The following is a 19,472-nucleotide window of genomic DNA, read 5'->3' on the forward strand; positions in this document are numbered from 1 at the left end:
TCCACCACCAGTTGGCCGCCGCATTCCACTTGTTGATCAGAGTCTCCACGCTGTTCCTGCGTTGGGCTAAAAAATCACCGCTATTTTCCCCGGGAAACGCCGCGAAGCCCTTGTTGTTGACCCGCGAATTCCACATTCCAGACTCCCTTACAGACCACCGAGACAATCGCAATTACCATCGCACGCAGACCCCTCGATCTGGGCAGCTCATCCTGCTGAGCTTGTGTCTCAAAGACACACCAGCGTGTTCTCGGCGCCGCCGCCACAGAAGCAGCCACTATGGACCGGCGACCCCCCGGGTACTCGCTCCCTCCGTATGACGATGTGGACGGTACGCCGGGCCACGGTTCCGCCGTGCGCCTGTTGACGTCGATGGAGGAGACCTACGACCCGCGGCCGTATGTGTTGCCTGATGTTCTTATCCCTCCCCCTCTTTCACTTCAACCAGTCCACTTGCCAGCGGAATGCACCCGCGAGATTTCTTCCTTGGACGCGCCGCAGCAGAGATCAATGCCCAAGAGCACCGCCGCTTCTGCCAGTGCCCCAGCATCCACGGGCCCGTGGCGTAAGTTGGTGCTAGGAGGCAAGATGACAGACCGGCAGTTAGCCAGTAACCGTGGGACAGTGAAGCTCCAGAGAAGGAAACGAGCGGAACCAGATGCCGCGGTCGTGGCGGAGAGCTTGCCGGTCATTCCAGAGGGCCCATCCCCGAGGAAGAAGGCACGGTTCCAAGCTCGCTGCGATTCTGACCCTGAGGAGACACAATTGCCGCCCAAAGTTGCCACACGCTCACATAGAAACGAAAGCAGGAGCCGAAGACGACACTACGAGCCTTCGATCGACTCGCGGCAATCGTCCATCCTTGACCCGCCGAGCATGCCGCCGCCCGACCCGTCGTTCAGCACCTACAACCCAGCCATGGATGGCTCGTCGCCAAACCGGCCCTGGACCCCATCACGATCGTGGACGCCGTCGCGGCGCTCCTCCGAATACAGCCGCCCACCGCCGGTCAGCAACCGTTACGAGCCGGCGGATATCAATGGCAGCCCGAGACCGGGCACGCCCGCCTCGACGTACGGCGGCAGTCCCAGGCGACCACTACCCCCTGCGCCGCTGTTCACGCCCGGCGTCCGCAGCTCCGCGCACTCGTTCGCAGACGATGCAACAGTGAGCATTCCGCTAGCCGACGATGACGACGATGTCTTCGCGCCCGAGTCGGACCTGGGCGACAGGCACTATCCCGAGTCGTACGCGCAGTCGCAGGTAACGCTGAGCGACGACGCCACGGACGAGTCGATCAACGAGAAGGTGGAGCGCTACGGCCCAGCGCCGGAGGGCAAGCAGGAGCGCCGCGGTGTTCGCGCGCCGCAGATGAGCAAGAAGGAGGTGCAGCTAATCAATGGCGAGCTCGTGCTTGAGTGCAAGATCCCGACGATTCTCTACAGCTTCCTGCCGCGCCGGGACGAGATTGAGTTTACCCACATGCGCTACACGGCCGTGACGTGCGATCCGGACGACTTTGTCGAAAGGGGCTACAAGCTGCGCCAGAACATTGGCCGGACGGCGCGCGAGACGGAGCTGTTCATCTGCATCACCATGTACAACGAGGACGAGTACGGCTTCACCCGGACCATGCACGCCGTCATGAAGAACATCAGCCACTTTTGCAGTCGCAACAAGAGCCGCACGTGGGGGGAGAATGGGTGGCAGAAGATTGTGGTCTGCGTCGTGTCGGACGGCCGCGAGAAGATCCACCCGCGCACGCTCGACGCGCTGGCTGCTATGGGCGTCTACCAGCACGGCATCGCCAAGAACTACGTCAACCAGAAGGCGGTGCAGGCCCACGTGTATGAGTACACGACGCAGGTGTCGCTCGACTCGGACCTCAAGTTCAAGGGGGCCGAGAAGGGAATCGTGCCGTGCCAGATGATTTTCTGTCTCAAGGAGAAGAATCAGAAGAAGCTCAACTCGCACCGCTGGTGCTTCAACGCATTTGGTAAGGCCCTCAACCCCAACGTGTGCATCCTGCTGGACGTCGGCACGCGGCCCGCAAACACGGCACTGTACCACCTCTGGAAGGCCTTCGACACCGACTCGAACGTGGCGGGCGCGTGCGGCGAGATCAAGGCGATGAAGGGCAAGTTCGGTGTAAACCTGCTCAACCCCCTCGTGGCCTCGCAGAACTTTGAGTACAAGATGTCTAATATCCTCGACAAGCCGCTGGAGAGTGTCTTTGGGTACATCACCGTGTTGCCAGGCGCCCTCAGCGCATACCGCTACCATGCGCTGCAGAATGACGAGACCGGCCACGGTCCGCTTAGCCAGTATTTCAAGGGGGAGACGCTTCACGGGCAGCATGCCGACGTGTTTACGGCGAACATGTACCTGGCCGAGGACCGTATTCTCTGCTGGGAGCTGGTGGCGAAACGGGGAGAGAGATGGGTGCTAAAGTACGTCAAGGGCTGCGCGGGCGAGACTGATGTGCCTGGTGAGTATTTGTTCTATCGTGGCCTTGTCCCGGTCCAAGCTAACGTCGGCAGACACCGTCCCCGAATTCGTCTCGCAGCGCCGCCGCTGGCTCAACGGAGCGTTCTTCGCAGCCGTCTACTCTCTCGTCCATTTCAGGCAGATCTGGCAGACAGATCACACAGTGGCACGCAAGATCCTCCTGCACATCGAGTTCTTCTACCAATTCGTCCAGCTGCTCTTCACCTACTTCTCCCTAGCCAACTTTTACCTGACCTTCTACTTCATCGCCGGCGGCCTGGCCGACCCGCACGTTGACCCGTTCGGCGGCCGCGCGGCCCTCTACATCTTCACCATCCTCCGCTACGTCTGTGTGCTGCTCATCTCGACGCAGTTTATCCTCTCGCTCGGCAACCGGCCGCAGGGCGCCAAAAAGATGTACCTCGCCTCCATGATCATCTACGCCATCATCATGGCCTATACGTCGTTCGCCTGCGTGTACATCGTCATAAGACAGCTCAGCCAACAGGACAACCCGGAGATGCAGCTCGGCACCAACGTCTTCACCAACCTGATTGTCTCGACCGTGTCGACCATCGGCCTCTACTTCCTCATGTCGTTCCTGTACCTCGACCCCTGGCACATGTTCACCTCGGTCGTGCAGTACTTCATCCTCCTGCCCAGCTACATCTGCACGCTGCAGATCTACGCCTTTTGCAACACGCACGACGTCACGTGGGGGACCAAGGGCGACAATGTCATGAAGACGGACCTCGGCGGCGCCATTGGCAAGGGCAGCACCGTCGAGCTCGAGATGCCCAGCGAGCAGCTGGACATCGACTCGGGCTACGACGAGGCCCTGCGGAACCTGCGCGACCGCGTCGAGGTGACGCCCGAAGGTATCTCGGAGGAGCAGATGCAGCAGGACTATTACAAGAGCGTGCGGACCTACATGGTGGTTACGTGGCTCATTGCCAACGCGACCCTGGCTATGGCGGTTAGTGAGGCCTATGGCGGGAGCTCGATCGGGGATAATTTCTACCTGCGGTTCATCCTCTGGTCGGTGGCCAGTCTGGCCGTGTTCAGAGCGCTGGGAAGCACGGCGTTTGCCATTATCAATCTGGTCAACATGGTTGTCGAGGGTAGGGTTCGGATGAGCTTGGAGGTGCCCAAGTGGCTGGGCGGCGTGGGCAGCCGGATTAGTGACACTATGAGTAGCGTCGCTAGCAGCGTCAGGAGGTGAGGCGTGCCTTTGTTTCTCGGCGTCGGAGTTGGTTGGCTTGTTTGTGTATTGCTCTCGTTTGATGAGGAAAGATGCCTTGGGCGGCTAGCATGTTGGGAATGGGCTTGATTGGTTTTGGTAATGTCCAAACAAATTATTGAGGATGACGAATTAGATGATGATTGTGGTTGGCTAGGGTTGGGATTGTCAGGGTTGGGCTAATGATGTAGATACCCGAGAAAAGGCTCTTGTTTTCCAATGTATTATTATGCTCCGAATGTAACGTCTCTAGTTTCCTAGCGCCGCTTCAAGTTCCAAGTGTCAACACATACACACGCCTTCGTTACGGAACCCCCCCCCCCCCCCCTTTTTTTTTTTTTTTTTTTTTTTTTTTTTCCTTTTTTCCCTCACCGTGATTACCCGCTTCGCCGCCCTTACAAAGCTGGATGCCTACTTCCCACCGTCCCCCTTCTCCAGATCATGTATCCCATGCCAACTAACCCCATGGCCACCCCAAAGGCGATAAACTGCAGCGCCTCCTCGGCAGTGCCCCGCTGACAGGCCCCCCGTAGCTTGTCGAAGACAGCTACTATATCATCGCCCGGCTCGACGATCCCGTAGCGCACCCCGTCGCCGAATGAGATGCTCCCCCGGTTAAGCAGCTCACTGTCGCGCATTCCTTCCAAGCCGTTGCAGTTTTGTGTGTGGCGAAGACCGACAGCCCATGCCTTTTTAGTTTATGCGTTAGCTACAAGGGGCCGTGGAACGGAAGAAGGGACTCCGGCGGGAACGTACAATACCCCCTGCGAGGAAGAAGAGACCCATAAGAGCGTCCAGCGCAATCGGGACCAGCGCTGGGATGAAGCTCACGAAGAGGGCGGCGGCACCTACGCCACAGACTAGCATGCCGAAGCCGCCCGTGAAGGTGCTGTAGCGGGTGGTGACAGGCGCATCGCCAAGGACTTGGTGTTTGATGAAGTCGGCGGCTATGGCGAGGACGGTCAGGGAGAGGACGAACTGCATTTGAGAACATGTTAGTGAAGAGCCCCGGGCCGGGTGAAAACATGGATAGTAGATGCTGCTCACCTGGAGCGCGCGCACGCCCAGGGGGATGGCGCGATGCATTCTGAGTTTGATAGAATTTGTTTTTGGTTAAGATACTAGTCGATTTGGTAAGAAGACGCGCAGTGATGCTGGATTCGAGGGATTGTTGGGCTGCTTCCTCTGATGGGATGAGGACGCGTATTAGCCAAATTCCTTCCAGAGAGAGCAACAAACACGCTCGCCTCACTTCATCCGGGGCGGCGGCTAGTTATAAGGGCCTTACATCTCTGCAGCAGGATCACCTGGTGCTACTGAAACCATGTCTGGGTTTCTGCAAGGTTCAAGACCCCGCTTACCGCTCTCCATGAGGCTCGTGGGGGCGAGAGCCAGGCAGGCAAGTGACCCAGCCCCGCCACAGGACACTCTAAGATACCGTTTCATCTCAGCGTCTCTATCTCTTCCGCATTGCATAATGATTGTGCAGCTGTTAAGTGGTCAATTAGTATATATAGGGCAGTGCGGATCCTGAAGGATGTTGCCAGAGTGCGAGCCTGGGCGGCTGTGCCGGTCACAGCCTGGCGCCGAAAACTTTTGAGCGGTCCACAAAACGCTCACGGCACATGTATTGCAACGATAACAGGGATTGTCTCGGCACTAGTGATGGGAAATCTCCTCGGCTTCCTAGTTTAGACATATCCCCCGCCCGTCTGTTTTCGCCCGTGCTGCTAATGAGTCATCCCTGGTTATGAATCGTACGTATCTTCAGTTGCCAGGGATGATTTGTACTCGGTTCGCTCACAAACAATACGTCGTAGCCTACCCGTTAATCATTAGGAAGCTTGGGCGGTACAGGACTCTCTGGCACAGAGTGATATGTGTAACACTACGTGGGATCAGGCGGCGCGTTGTTATTTCTGCCCCAAACCCTCCTCCTCCCCCTTCCTCCCCCTTCCTCCCCCCCTAACACAGCGCTCTCAATTGCAGATGTCCTCTACGGTAGCACACCAACTGTTTTTGTCGGCTCAGTCTGGCGGAGGCTGGGGTGCGAATCCGTCTAGGTAATATACGACTGCCCTGGACTTTCCGCACGATATGAACGGGGCATGGCCCTGAGGGGCGCGACATTGGGCATGGATATGTCTGTTCTCTACTTTCCAGTCCGGCCTATAAGGCGGGTACCGCGTGCTCGACAGCCTCGCGCTGGGCTTCCCATGCAAGCCAGTCTGATCTCGTCGTCCTGACCTAGATGTAAGCCACATGGACTCCAAAGGATTTCAATCATACTCACGGTAATAGCCCCATAGAGTTCACCTTCCATATTCCAAGCGCCAGCGCAACCAACTGCATGACCACGTATGCCAACTTGACCTGGACAATCTTGGCCTTGTTGGTCTCGGTCTCGAAGCGCTCAAAGGCCTGGTTCGTGGCTAGTATGCCCATGATGGGATTCTTGAAAGCCATGAAAACCATCATGATGCTAAATATCTGCAACGAGTTGCCCGACATGTACATCATGATGGCCGTCATAGGCAGGCTCTTGATGGGACCCAGCGCCACTTCCCACGCCTTTTTGACTTTCAGCGTGTCCATCTCCTCGGGAGTCGGCGGCTTGCGCTGCGCGGCCTTGCTGTCCTTTGTATCCTTCTTCTGCGGCGACTGCATTAGCCATGTCCTGACGACGGGCGCCGCGAGACGGTGGCTACCTTGGAGTTTGTAGGTGGTTGCGACGAGGGAAAGCCCGGGGGGTCGGGGATGCCAGCCTGCTTCGACTTGTGCGCTGGAGGATTCTTGAGCTCTGTGGCCCATGCGGGCATTGTCTTCGCAAGTGCCGACATGGCGCGATGTGTTCGTTGAACTGTGCGAATGCGCAGTTGAGCGACGCGACAAGGTCGAGGGTGGGAAGAGCGAGCGTGATGTCAAGATTGAACGGCGTCCGAGCTTCAAGCCATCGAAGTTTAGTGGTGCTTGGCGGCCCGCCTGCTCCCGCTCCAGTGGGACCCTCGTGGGCGCTCAGTGCCCCACAAGTGCCACAGCACGCGCTGCTGAACGGGCTCAATTTTCAGGGGGCAGACCCACGCTCGAGTGTCTTATCATCAAATTCCCCAGTGTTCCCTCTCGAATTTGCCGACTTCAACTACTCCGTCCGGCTCCAGCGCTTCGCCATTGACCTAATATAACGGGGTCCGACACAGTGACGACGCCTTCGGCATTTGGTGCTCTGACTCTTCCTAAACAAGCGTTCGAGAGCGATTCCCGCGACTGTTTGTATCTCAGACATCGCCAATCGTCGAGCACTCAGCCACCGGCAGCTTGGCGTACCCTCCGCAGGGCTGCATGCGACGCGAGCCGATCGAATTGGTTGCTTCAACGCTTGTTTTCGATCAGCTACCCAGACGCAAGGGCGCTGCAACACCTCGGCGGGAGGGGGCCCGCCCCATCTGTCCCATCGTCTCGAGCGGACCGAATCGCTTACCGCACACCGCACCGTGGTCCCGCATCGCCTGCCCCCGGTTGACGGCCTGTATCGGATCACCACGACACCGGATTCTTGAGAAAAAGGAATAGCAAACATGTCGAGCGCTCAAGCCGGAGGAGACTCGAAGTTGTTCGCTCGGGTAAGCTGTTTCGTTGCTTCCCCGAACCGCATCAACATTATTTGCGTCCCAAAACTGGCTTGGCTGTCGTCCGGGTTTGTGGGGAAGCCACCCCTCCCCTCCCCATCCCGGCGGCCAGCCTTATTGCTCCCGTCGTTGCCCCTCATCATCTCGACCGTTGTCACCTCTCTCTCTCTTGCTTCTCTCTTCCCCATCCCTACGCTCTTTCTCTCCTCGGCTCAGTTGCAGACATCGTCCGCGACAGACCTGGGCGCTCCATCGACGCAATGAGCTTCCGCCGGTTCCTCCCTCATCGTCGCCACCATGTTTATGGCATATCTCCCTCCGACCGCATACTTACCAACCCGGGGACAGGGCAAAGTGGCCGAGCTGCGCCTCGAGCTGAATAGCGGCGGCAAGAAGGACAAGAACTTTACCGCCAAGAAGATCGCCCTCAAGAAGATTGTCGCCAACATGACCATGAGCAACAACGATATGGTTGCCCTGTTCCCGGACATTGTCGCCTGCATGACCATCCAGAGCCTCGAGATCAAGAAGATGTGAGCGACACAAGCCCGCTTCGCCCAGCAACCACTGACAGCGGCGCTTCTCCAGGTGCTTCCTGTTTCTGGTCAACTACGCCAGGATGCGCCCCGATGTGGCTGTAAAAGCGATACCGGTATTGGAGCATGTTAGTCCCGCTGTGATGCCCGCGTCCATGTTCACTTGCTCACTTCTGCTAGGACATGGAAGACCCGAACCCACTTGTTCGCGCGCTCGCGTTGCGGACACTGTCGTACATCCATGTGCGCGAATTCGTCGAGGCGACCGTGCCGGCCGTCAAGCACATGCTCCGCGATCCCGATCCGTACGTGCGCAAGACGGCAGCGTACTGCGTTGCCAAGCTGTACGATCATGACCGGCACATGGTGGAGAAGTCGGACCTGATCGACAGGCTAAACAGTCTCCTGAGGGACGACAATCCCACCGTGGTAGCAAGCGCCTTGGCGAGCTTGATGGATATCTGGGAGAGGAGTGACGCCATCAAGCTCACCATTGATTACAGCAATGCGTCCAAGATGGTGGCCATCTTGCCCGATTGCTCCGAGTATGTTCATTCAGGGGGGTCCCGTCGGTCTCGGTGCTAACCGGCTACAGGTGGGGCCAGACATACATCCTGGAGGCGCTCATGTCCTACGTGCCCCAAGAATCCGGCGAGGCTGTACTGCTTGCCGAGCGCATCGCGCCGCGGCTCTCGCACTCGAATTCCGCCGTCGTGCTCACTTGCATACGCGTGATTCTCTATCTCATGAACTATATTGCCGATCAGAAGCAGATATCCGCGCTCTGCCGGAAGCTCTCGCCGCCGCTGGTCACTCTACTCGCCAAGGGGCCTGAAGTGCAATATCTCGCTCTCCGGAACGCGCTGCTTATCCTCCAGCGGCGGCCAGAGGTGCTCCGCAACGACATCCGGGTGTTCTTTTGCAAATACAACGACCCCATCTACGTCAAGGTCACCAAGCTCGAGCTCATCTTTATGCTAGCCAACGAGAAAAACATCGACGAAGTGCTGACAGAGCTCCGGGAGTACGCTACCGAGATCGATGTCCACTTCGTGCGGAAGGCAGTCCGCGCCATTGGCAAGCTGGCCATTAAGATTGAGCCGGCCGCCAGGCGGTGCATCAACCTCTTGCTAGAGCTCGTCTCGACCAAGGTCACGTACATTGTGCAGGAAGCGACGGTAGTCATCCGCAACATTTTCCGCAAGTACCCCAACCAGTACGAGAGCATCATCGGCACACTCTGCGAGCACCTCGACTCGCTCGACGAGCCCGAAGCGAAGGCGGCCATGGTGTGGGTCATTGGCCAGTACGCCAGCCGTATCGAGAACTCGGACGCCCTCCTCGAGGACTTTCTGTTCTCGTTCGCTGAGGAACCCGTCGAGGTGCAGCTTGCGCTGCTTACGGCAACGGTCAAGCTCTTCATCCAGCGGCCGACCAAGGGCCAGGAACTTGTGCCCAAGGTGCTCAAGTGGGCCACGGAAGAGACGGACAACCCCGACCTGCGCGACAGAGCCTACATGTATTGGCGGCTGCTCTCGACCGACATGGAAGCGGCCAAGCGTATCGTCATGGGCGAGAAGCCGGCCATCACCGCCGAGTCGGAGCGGCTGGACCCAGTGACGCTAGAGGAGATGTGCCTCAGCGTGGGGACCCTAGCTACCGTATACCTTAAGCCCGTGCAGACCGTCTTCCGCAACGCCCGCCCGCGTCGCTTGCAGGATTCTCCAGCACTTCAGCGGCAGGAAGTGCCGAACCCGTCCGGGCTGCGGTCCGACGCGAACAAATCGCTTAGTCAGTTGGGAATGGGCGGGCAGCCCGCCGATTTTGATCCGAGGACGGACCGCGGGACCGGGCAGAATGGGAACTTGGCGCAGGCGGTTAATGATGCCGACGCGTACTTTACTTCGCAGATGCACGGGATGCAGATCCAGGAGCAGGGTGATAGCTTTGGGGGGAATGGGAACGAAGGGGCTGGCTATGTGGTTAATCAGTATGCTCCACAGACAGTCTACCAACCTGCGCAGGCGGTGGCGAATAATGGAGATCTGTTGTTGTAACGCAGTTGATGTAGGCCAGGTATGGCAGGGTTGGAAGAGGTAACCTGAACATAGGCGGCGATATCCTGTACACCGTAGGAGGATGATGGACCGGGATGGATTCAACTCGTTCTGAAACTGTTTCGAGCATTTCCGTCGATCGTCTCCGTAGCCATTTATCCACCTACCGAACAATCAAGCTTGTCTCGAGGCACGCGGCCCCGAGAAGCCAGAGAACAGGTTTCCAAAGAATCCGTCCACGGTCCTTGAGCGAGCTAGCTTCCAGAAGGAGCCTGAAGGGGCAGCGTGGCCGGCAACAAGGCTAAACAAGCGCCCAAGGCAGCCCCTACCCCCTGTGCTTGTTCTTTGTGACCCCAGCCATATCTCAAGTCCATGTACGGCAAATAAAATCCAGAAACACTTTGAGGTAGTACGTCTTGAACGAGGTATCACCGTTACGCCGAGCAAAAGGACGGCTGCTTCGCCAGCCCAGACACCATGAAACATCGTGCTACACATCATGATCAGCGAACTCAATATTTGCTAACTAGTTCCTCCCTGCTCACCACGATCACGCCTTACTCCCTAAGGGCCGTTGCAACACTTTGCACTGCTTTGCCGTCTTCCATTAATCTAAGGTTGTCCTGCAGTAATCAAACTAAGGTACTTACCTAGGTACGGTAGGTAGCATAAGGTAATGGCCGGGTTCCCACGCTGTTGCGGCCCGGGATGGGTTAGCAGGGCGAGGGAAGGCGCGATAGCGGTGGACACTTCGTGAATCACAGGATCGAATGCTACCACTACAATTCAAATTACCAGGACAAGCGCCACCCGTGAAGCTGCTCTCCACTGTTTTCATTGGAGTTACCAGCTCTTCTCTGCCAGCGCTCAAGTCCCACAACAGACCCTTCCCACCGAAAACCCGACTCACTTCCCTTTCCTTCTCGCGCTCAACTGGCCAAGTCCCTTCCTCTTTCCAACATTCACCACTACTGCGAGAGCAAATATCACAAGAACCACCGACCGAGTGCTGGTCGTTTTGTAAGTATAGTCGGTCTCTGTTTCACTCTTTCTGTCACCCTGTCCGCCAGACGTACGCCTACTGCAAATCAACTATCGTGTTGAGGTGGGAGAATGACGACTGGGAACAGTTACGAAGCGCCCGTCTGGCGATGCAGTGGCCACCCCCCAAAACATGAATCGTAGCCCTCCACCTACCATACAGACTGTGATGTCGCTAACATCCATTGATTTAGAGATCCTTTTCGAAAAGAAAACTCCATCAACATGCTCTTTCGCTCCATTTCCGCGGTCGTGGCCGCAGTGGTCCACTCTGGCATTGTCACCGCCGTCGGGGACGCCGGAGCCTGCAAGGGCGCTCTTCTTGATCCGCGCAACGGCGCACCTCTGACCACCATCACCCAGACCACCACAGAGGTGGCCACCGTTACCGTCACCCTTGGCGCGGCGACCACCACCCAGACCGTCTGCGTCACGGAATACACCACACCCTGCGCCACCGTCGCGACCAGTACGGAAACGCCGCCTGCGTCCGGTTCCAGCAGTGGCATCACCATCACACTGACGCACACTCATACCCGCACCATCACTTCCACCGTCACCGACGGCACCCTGACAATCACGACGACCGTCACGGTCCCAAGCGGCGGTGACCCGATCAGCAGCGGCGGCGTGAGCACCACCCCTACCGGTCTCCCTACCGGAGCCGGTCCGAGTATCACTTCGTCTACTGGCTCTCAGATAACTCACACCACCACGGCATACCACTCAGTGTCGTCAGGCACATCCACTGTTACTACGAGCACCACCGGTGTTGTTACTGTCGTCAATGGTGCTGGCAAGAAAGTCATCGCCCTGGGCAGTATTCTTTCTGGCGCTGTTGCTGCACTGGCGCTTGTTGTGGGATAGAATTTCTCTCGTATTTCTCGTACTTCTCGTGGTCTTATTTCTTCTTCCTGTCTGGGCCTTCTTCTGGACCATGATATGATGAGGTCTATGCCTCGATGGCGGATGGGAGACGCAGTGAGGATGGCGAGCTCCTTTGGTTTCTTTGCGGTCATTACCGATCGGTTGGGATCCAAGTTACGGCAAATGCCAAACATAGAATGTCTGTTTAATTTCCGCCACTGCAGCACGGCAGAGGTGATTAACAATCAAAGTGTCCCGGTTGACCCGAGAAAGATGTGCACAGGGCTCGGCGCCTCCAAAGGCGTACGGACCGCGAGGTGAGATATCACTTAAAACTGGCGAGAGCGAGCTGGTGCCCGGCGTTTTCCTCCAGGTAGACAGACGGCCGTCTTCATGCCCATTGCTGGGTATATCAGGCCCTTTCAAACCTGTTTTCCCTCGCGCATGTTTGGAGTAGGCGGCCGGTTTCTCAGTGCAAGGGGATGGGTAGGACGACGGGATGCAAAGTCACGTCACATCCATCTCATAGAGGAGTCCTATCTCAGCCTGCATCTCTGTGAGTAGCGATGCACACTAGGATGTAGGAACTTGAAAGCGTTATAATCCGCGCCGAGTATGGCCGTTCGCTTCCAGTCTAGCTGTCAACGGCACCGCTCAGCGCCACTGTAGCGGTCTATGTGAGACGAGGCTGTGCCTTGCTAGCTACCAAGTGACAATGAGGAATGGCAATTTTGCTCCGATCTTATATCATGTGCCACCAGGAAGGAGTACAAGGCTGCTGATGTTGTGCCAAGACGGGCACTGACAGTCTCTACGCCATTCAAGCTTCGGCCCGCTTTTCCTGTCAACAAACCGCCTCATGTAAGTAACGGTGTCGGCGTGAATTGGAGGCGCGGACATGATGAGTTAAGCATCTCCTGCTTCTGACTCATCGAGAGCGTATCCACAGGAAGGCACCGTCGGATGCAGAAAGTTCGTGATTCTTTGCAGGGCGCGTCATGGGCTCCACCTCCGAATCTGTTGGTCTGTGCATACCGCAGCCAAGCGCAGTCTTGGCGAGCTGCGGGCCCTTTCCCCGGCCAGAAGACAGGCGCCTCCAAAAGACCCAGGGCTCCCCCTGGTGGTCATCGGGCAGCGTGTTCCACAGCCTCCGGCCATCGAGCATCTCGTGCCAAGCCTTTCCCTTTCATTTGCTTTTGCCTGTAAACAACCTCGGGCGCTCGAGCCTTTGGTTTTTCCTGCTGGTGCTTTGGATATCGCATCCTCTGAGCGCCAGTATTTTGTTTAGCCGTCGTTTCCGTCGCTGATTGCGCCCATTTCGAGGCGCTGACGGAGCCGACGGGAACATTTGGCCAACCAGCGGGTCACTTGAACTCCGGTCTTGTTTCAATCCACCGCGTCATACAACTAGAATTCGCTCTTTTCTGGCCCCCTTTTCTTGCATCAGAACCCCCGTGTTTGCTTTGTATCGCTAGCCGATACCCAGTTCTGGCGTCCCCACTGCACCATCTAGGATTCTAGACCGTGGCCTAGCGATTGCCGCCGACCGGGCTCCTCGTAGTCCGGACCATCGCTTGTCAGGGCCAACCCCAGGGGGGTTCTTTTGTGTCAAAAGAAACCGGCGATAAGGACGCAATTGTCGAGGAACAGTGGCAATCATCCGTCGACACGAGGCACCGTTTCCGGATCGTCGGAAGCGGACAAGCCTTCCCCGTCTCCGCCGCAGCGGGCGGCTTGTGGCTTGTGTCTCGGTCATTGTCCCGCCGCCAGCGTGTCTCCTGTCACCTCGCTTGGGCTGCTCGAGCGTTCCGCCCTTGAGCTGCTGCACTGTCGGCTTTTCGACTGCTGCTTCCCTCACCTCCACCTGTCTAAACTGCGACCATGGCGGACGGGCCCCAGACTAGTGGCGGTCAATCGTCGGATCAGAACACGCTAGAGCAACCGACCGACTCAGCACCGATCGAAGACGTAGAGCAGGAAACAACGAAAGAGCAGATCCAAGTTAGACCAGCCAATGACGAGACTGCGATGCAGTCGGGTGCAGCGGCGACCGAGGTGGATCCATCCAGGGGAAAGGATAAGGAAGAACCGCCTCCATCGGTCGAGAAGCGGAGAGAGGGCGATTCCCTCTCGATAGGGCCGTCGGATCTGCCGCCGCCCGCTATCCCGGAAGACTCGCCTGTCTGCACCATCACGCTCCTCCTTCCCACGGGGGCCCGGCACCCTTACCGGATTGACGAGAAATACCTTACCAAACGCAATGTCGAGATCCCCGACGTCACCGACTCTGGCGCCAAAGATCCATTCAGCATTTCTGTCTATAAACTGAAAGAGTTGATACTGAGAGAGTGGCGGGAGGAGTGGGAGGGTAAACCGGCGAGTCCGAGCAGCATCCGGTTAATCCATTTCGGGAAGCTGTTGGACGATAAGGAGCAGTTGAAGAGTGAGTTATTCTCCCTGGTTTCTGGCGCCGCGGCCGGCTGACTGTCCGAGCAGAGTATCAGTTTAGCGTGGACAGCCCAAACGTCGTCCACATGTCAGTGCGGCCGGCAGAGATGCTGGAGGAGGAGGAGGCTGGCAAGGGCAAGACGAGCAGCCGGGAAGGGAGGACCCGCGAGGGAGGGGGCGGGTGCTGTGTGATCTTATAGAAGGCCGGATGCTGCTGGGCGCCTCGCCTCAGGAGCTGCGTAGGCTTCAGCCATTGCAGCGTATTGCAACGCGGAGGATGAACATGGGGACGGCCATTTTGGGGTATCTATTGGCTTCTTGGACATTCAACTGCATTTATGTGGTAAGGAGCTGGCTGGCGATGTCTTATACGAGTATCCTTATTTTTCCTTTTCGATGCTTATACGGGGTAAGGGCTGGACTTGGCGTTCGCGTTTGTAGCTATTTTGGTAAACGGTTAAGGCGGGATAGACAGTCCTGTCTGCATTGTCTTGCATTTTGCGTCTTTGGTGACTTGTTGGGCCATCCCGCACATTTTTGTCATGTGGCTTGAGGGTACTGCTCGTCCCTCATGCCTTCTGCTGTGACGACCTTGTAAACTGGGAAAAATTCAATGGGGAAAGAAAAAGAGTTCATGGGGGTAATCTAGACCCTCTCGTTCCCGTGTCTATGGCTGTTGTGCTTGCCCGATCCCGAGTACCGGCGATAATGTACACAGCTCTCCGGCCCGGCCCGGCGCCGCCGTACCCTGCCTAGGCCCGCCCAGCTCTCCCAGCTGGCCGGCCCATCATTAGCATTTACTCTCTGTCTTCCCCACTCCTCACATCTTCAATTTCCTTTCCATCTCATCATGGACCCCGACCACCGCCCTCGTCTCCTCGCCCGTGAACACATCCTCCCACGTGATGGTATCGTCCCTCCCACTCAGGATCTCTTCGTGCACGCTCCCCATCCCACCAACGCACCCGCCGGACCCGCCCAGGGCCATGGGCTTCCACTCGCCGTCGCGCGTGATCTTGAGCTCCATCCCGCGGCGGATCGGCTCCGCCATGCCGTAGGTCCGGCGGAGCGTCTCCATGCGCAGCGCCTCGCGCGTGGCCTCCCACGACTTGAGCCGCGCCTCGAGCGGGTGCGCCGACGACGGCTTGTCCGCCGTGAGCGGGGACGGGCCGACGCCAGCCCGCAGCGTGTCGTGCAGGCCCGGGGCTGACGGGGCGCCCGCGCTGCGCTCGGCGATGTGGCTGAAGGAGGTGAGGTGGGAGTCGGCGGGTACGATGCGGAGAGACTTGGGCGCGCGGGCGTTAGTTCGAGGGTTTCTGTTTCTGTCGGGTTTGGGGGGGAGGGGCTCGGAGGGGATGCTTTACCATCTTGGCTTTTGGGTGGTGGGACGTGCAGGCGACGGTGATGGTGTGCTGCTTCGGCCGCTTGATTTCTGCGTGGCTTTGAAGTCTATGCTACTTGCCCCGGCACGAAGGTTGGATTATGTTGTGGCGGAACACTGGTGACGAGTGGTTGGTGACGGTGGAGGTGTAGATCGAAGCTTGGGTCGAGCTGGCAGCTAGCGGAAGCAAGGAAGCTCTCAAGGCTCCAGCAGCCTCGCGTTCCAGCGATCTGGGGCAACCCACCTGGGTCCCTTCTAGGCGCCCACTGCCGCGCCAACAAATGGGGCAGATTACATAATACAGCCCGGCCCAATTATCCCCGGTTATTCCCCACAGCACCGATGCTCTGTCCGACTCGGCAACAAACTCCCTGGTTGGAAGTGTTATGCTTGACTCACTGTTCGCCGGTTGCGACATGATGGCCTTTCCAGAGACTGCGGGAGCCCAATTGACAGGATGCGTATTCCCCCTGTACCTCCGCCTATAATCCGCATCGCCAATGGCACCTTCTACCGGCACCAACCCGGTGCCGCGTCGCATCCACACTCGCATCCGAATCCGGCGCTCTTTAAGGGCCTAAACTTTGAGCTGTCCGCGCGAGCCAAGCCACGACGCAACTGGGCCGTCGTAGGTCCGTCGCTCTCGGGGAAAACTACCTTCCTGCAAATCCTCCGCGGGCAGCATCTCTGTTTCCCGCCCACATCCCGCTCGTTCCCGTACCTCAGCACCGATGATGTCCCCTACCGGCTGAGGACGCCGGCCCTTGCCATCCAGTATGTCGGCTTTGATGCCAATGGCGGCGCCGCCCTTGGCCCGGCCACGTCCACGTACTTGTCAGCGCGGTACGAGTCGCGGAGGGAGATCACCGACTTCTCGCTCAGGGACTTTCTCCTGGGTAACATGCAGCTTAACCCCTCCAAGCTTCCCGGTGACGAGGGCGTGGACCCAAAGCTCTTTGAGCGCGTAGTGGTCGATTTGCGCCTCGAGAGCCTACTGGATCTGCCCGTGTCGTTCTTGTCGAACGGCCAGGGGAGGAGGGCGCGCATTGCGCGGGCCCTGCTTACGAGCCCAGAGGTCTTGCTGCTTGATGAGCCGTTCATGGGATTGGATCCGCCAACCGTTGCAGGGCTGAGTCCGCTGCTGCGCTCGCTCGCCGAGAGAGCGAGCCCGCGGTTGGTGTTGAGTGCCAGGCCGCAGGATCCGTTGCCGGATTGGATCACGCATCTCGTGTATCTCCGGACGGATGCTCAGGTCGGGCTTATAGGCGCCAAAGAGGCTGTCTTGGACGACCTCAGAAAGTACGTTCGAGGGGTCCAGAATGGCGGCCCAGAGGATGAGACGATGCCTGTGCATGCTCTGAGCGAAATAGGCCGGACGCTTACCGAAGATGGCGTTGGGGGTGAGGCCGTGGGCGGAGAATTCTCTGTGAGCATTGCCCACGGAATCGACGAGAGGCCGGCAGCAGGCAGGCATCTCGGAGAGCCGCTTGTCGAGATGGATGGCTGCAAAGTCAGATATGGAGACAAGGTAGTGCTTGGGAATTGGACTGAGGAAAGAGACGGGAAATCCGTCACCGGCCTTCACTGGACCGTCCGGAGAGGAGAGAGATGGGCTGTCTTTGGGCCGAATGGTTCCGGAAAAACTACTATCGTTTCGCTTCTCTGCTCTGACCATCCTCAGACCTACTCGCTTCCGATCAAACTCTTTGGCCGCAGCAGACTTCCAGAACCGGGATCCGGACAGCGCCCTCTCACATTCTGGGATATCCAGTCCCGCGTCGGGCACTCGAGCCCTGAGATACACCAGCATATGCCGCGCAACCTGACGGTCCGCCAAGTGCTTGAGAGCGCGTGGGCTGACACGTTCCGCAGCAAGCCAACGCTTGACGATGCGGCTAGGGGTCGGGTTGAAGCCACGCTGAAATGGTTTGAGCATGAACTTAATCCTGCCTCTCATAGGCAGTTATCATTTGGTGGCACTGCAAGTGGTTCTATTGCGTGGGCAAGCGACTACGTATTTGGTGAGCTCTCATTCAGCGCGCAGCGCGTCTTGCTTTTCCTCCGGGCAATCATTAAGCACCCGGACATCGTGGTGCTCGATGAGGCCTTCAGCGGGATGGACGATGCTGTCAGGGACAAGTGCATGCTTTTCCTTGCGTTTGGGGAGGAAAAAATGTACTCATCTGGCTCGGGCAGCCGGCCCCATACTGGATGGACCGTGGTTGCGAGCCCAGCCGCAGAGTCTGGGACGGTTAGAGTGAAGGGGCTCTCGGGCCGGCAGGCGTTGATCTGCATCAGCCATGTCAAGGAGGAGGTTCCCGATTGCGTGAGAGAGTGGCTCTGCCTGCCGGAGCCTAACACAGGTCTAGCGGCGAGGTTCGGGCAGCTTGATGGCCCGCTAAGGACGGACTCGAGGCGGTGGGCAGAGATCTGGGGCTTTGGGAAATGTGAATAGACGGAGCAGCTAGTCTAGATTAATGCCAGACAGTTTGTCGTGAAGGGAATCTCGGATCAGATGGCCGACTTTTACCCTAACCCTGGTGGTGCAATGTCAAAACTTCTCTCCCAGATCTGGATCCACTTCGCAACCGCGTCACGCCTCCGTCCAAGCCAACAAAATGGGCCTGCAATGGCTTCCAAATTCAAACGCGCGCTCACCGCTAGCGGTGACAATGCCATACATATCCTCGGCATCGGAAACCTGGGCAAATATGTGGCTCACACGCTGATGAAGCAGAATCCACGGTCACTAGCGCCCATAACCCTGCTGTTCCATCGCAAGAGGCTCCTTGCCGACTGGAACAATGGCGGCCGTGTCATCCAATGCATCACACACGGGAAAGTTGACAGAAGAGGCGGCTTCAAGATTGAGGTTCTCCCGAATTCGGACATGGACGGCTCACTGGACGAAGGCGTTACTACACCAATCAAGAATCTGATCGTAGCGACCAAGTCATATGCAACGACTAGCGCTCTGAATCTAATCAAGCACCGGCTGAACGAGGAGTCGAATGTGCTCTTTCTCCAGAACGGCATGGGTAAGCTCGGGGCCCAAGTTCATTGCTGAGCTCGGCCCGGCTCTGACCGTAATTATTCTAGGGATTATGGAAGAGGTTTCCGAGCATATATTCCCCGATCCGCGGACTCGTCCAAGGTATTGGGCCGGTGTATATAGCACCGGTAGTATCCACAGTACTGCGCCGTTTCACGTTGTCCATGCTGGCCGTGGATCCCTCCTCGTCGGCCTTGTCGGGGACTCGAACGGTCCATCCCACCCCGACGCAGTGCCCAGTAACCACATGTTACAGCAGCTCCTAGATGACGACATCCTAGGCACCGAGCTAGTCTCTCCCGAGAAGATCAAGCGGGCCCAGCTTCGAAAGCTCGTTGTCAGCTCCATAATCGACCCTCTAACAGTCCTTTTCAACTGCACCAACGGAGAGGTCTTTAATAGCAAGCCGAGGATGGCTCTGCTTCGCTTACTTGTGCGTGAGACGGGTCGCATCGTCAGAGGCCTGCTGGGCGACCTATCAGATGAGGATTGGCAGGTCTTCTCGGGCAATCCGTTGCGTGAATTGGTCGTTTCGGTTAGTGCAAAGACTTCCCAGAGCACCAGCTCGATGCTGCAGGATGCCCGGGCTGGCAGGCGGACTGAGATCGATTACATCAACGGCTATCTCACCACACAGGCCGATAGATTGCGCCTGAAGTGGAACATCAACGATACGATTATCAGAATGGTCAAACAAGGGCTGCCACTAGAGGACAAGGATATTCCTGAGATCTTCC

At 57.8% G+C, this 19,472-nt stretch overlaps 9 protein-coding genes across 9 annotated transcripts; 6 read left to right on the top strand and 3 right to left on the bottom strand.

Moving 5' to 3' along the window:
- Window positions 1-279: 279 nt before the first annotated feature.
- On the top strand, window positions 280-3,709 carry CHS2_2 (Chitin synthase, class 2; the record flags this gene model as incomplete). Its single annotated transcript, XM_071062388.1, has 3 exons — window positions 280-565; window positions 626-2,488; window positions 2,541-3,709. 3 exons carry the CDS (start codon window positions 280-282, stop codon window positions 3,707-3,709), a joined length of 3,318 nt encoding a protein of 1,105 aa, XP_070918489.1.
- A 413-nt stretch (window positions 3,710-4,122) lies between these two features.
- MFIFM68171_06969 (uncharacterized protein) lies at window positions 4,123-4,813 on the bottom strand (the record flags this gene model as incomplete). The annotated part of the gene is made up of 3 exons (XM_071062389.1): window positions 4,123-4,416; window positions 4,484-4,705; window positions 4,775-4,813. 3 exons carry the CDS (start codon window positions 4,811-4,813, stop codon window positions 4,123-4,125), a joined length of 555 nt encoding a protein of 184 aa, XP_070918490.1.
- A 1,083-nt stretch (window positions 4,814-5,896) lies between these two features.
- MFIFM68171_06970 (uncharacterized protein) lies at window positions 5,897-6,567 on the bottom strand (the record flags this gene model as incomplete). The annotated part of the gene is made up of 3 exons (XM_071062390.1): window positions 5,897-5,969; window positions 6,021-6,379; window positions 6,436-6,567. 3 exons carry the CDS (start codon window positions 6,565-6,567, stop codon window positions 5,897-5,899), a joined length of 564 nt encoding a protein of 187 aa, XP_070918491.1.
- Window positions 6,568-7,650: 1,083 nt separating this feature from the next.
- Window positions 7,651-9,946, top strand: MFIFM68171_06971 (uncharacterized protein; the record flags this gene model as incomplete). The annotated part of the gene is made up of 4 exons (XM_071062391.1): window positions 7,651-7,886; window positions 7,942-8,017; window positions 8,070-8,434; window positions 8,485-9,946. The coding sequence occupies 4 exons, from the start codon at window positions 7,651-7,653 to the stop codon at window positions 9,944-9,946; spliced, it is 2,139 nt and encodes a 712-aa protein (XP_070918492.1).
- Window positions 9,947-11,212: 1,266 nt separating this feature from the next.
- MFIFM68171_06972 (uncharacterized protein) lies at window positions 11,213-11,854 on the top strand (the record flags this gene model as incomplete). Its single annotated transcript, XM_071062392.1, has 1 exon — window positions 11,213-11,854. One exon carries the CDS (start codon window positions 11,213-11,215, stop codon window positions 11,852-11,854), a length of 642 nt encoding a protein of 213 aa, XP_070918493.1.
- Window positions 11,855-13,735: 1,881 nt separating this feature from the next.
- On the top strand, window positions 13,736-14,502 carry MFIFM68171_06973 (uncharacterized protein; the record flags this gene model as incomplete). Its single annotated transcript, XM_071062393.1, has 2 exons — window positions 13,736-14,297; window positions 14,351-14,502. The coding sequence occupies 2 exons, from the start codon at window positions 13,736-13,738 to the stop codon at window positions 14,500-14,502; spliced, it is 714 nt and encodes a 237-aa protein (XP_070918494.1).
- Window positions 14,503-15,122: 620 nt separating this feature from the next.
- Window positions 15,123-15,669, bottom strand: MFIFM68171_06974 (uncharacterized protein; the record flags this gene model as incomplete). Its single annotated transcript, XM_071062394.1, has 2 exons — window positions 15,123-15,587; window positions 15,667-15,669. The coding sequence occupies 2 exons, from the start codon at window positions 15,667-15,669 to the stop codon at window positions 15,123-15,125; spliced, it is 468 nt and encodes a 155-aa protein (XP_070918495.1).
- Window positions 15,670-16,140: 471 nt separating this feature from the next.
- On the top strand, window positions 16,141-18,138 carry MFIFM68171_06975 (uncharacterized protein; the record flags this gene model as incomplete). The annotated part of the gene is made up of 1 exon (XM_071062395.1): window positions 16,141-18,138. One exon carries the CDS (start codon window positions 16,141-16,143, stop codon window positions 18,136-18,138), a length of 1,998 nt encoding a protein of 665 aa, XP_070918496.1.
- A 174-nt stretch (window positions 18,139-18,312) lies between these two features.
- PAN5_2 (2-dehydropantoate 2-reductase (Ketopantoate reductase) (KPA reductase) (KPR)) lies at window positions 18,313-19,464 on the top strand (the record flags this gene model as incomplete). Its single annotated transcript, XM_071062396.1, has 3 exons — window positions 18,313-18,721; window positions 18,783-19,392; window positions 19,446-19,464. The coding sequence occupies 3 exons, from the start codon at window positions 18,313-18,315 to the stop codon at window positions 19,462-19,464; spliced, it is 1,038 nt and encodes a 345-aa protein (XP_070918497.1).
- Window positions 19,465-19,472: the final 8 nt, after the last annotated feature.

This window comes from Madurella fahalii (assembly GCF_045866475.1).
Source record: "Madurella fahalii IFM 68171 DNA, scaffold_3, whole genome shotgun sequence".
Taxonomy (NCBI): domain Eukaryota; kingdom Fungi; phylum Ascomycota; class Sordariomycetes; order Sordariales; genus Madurella; species Madurella fahalii.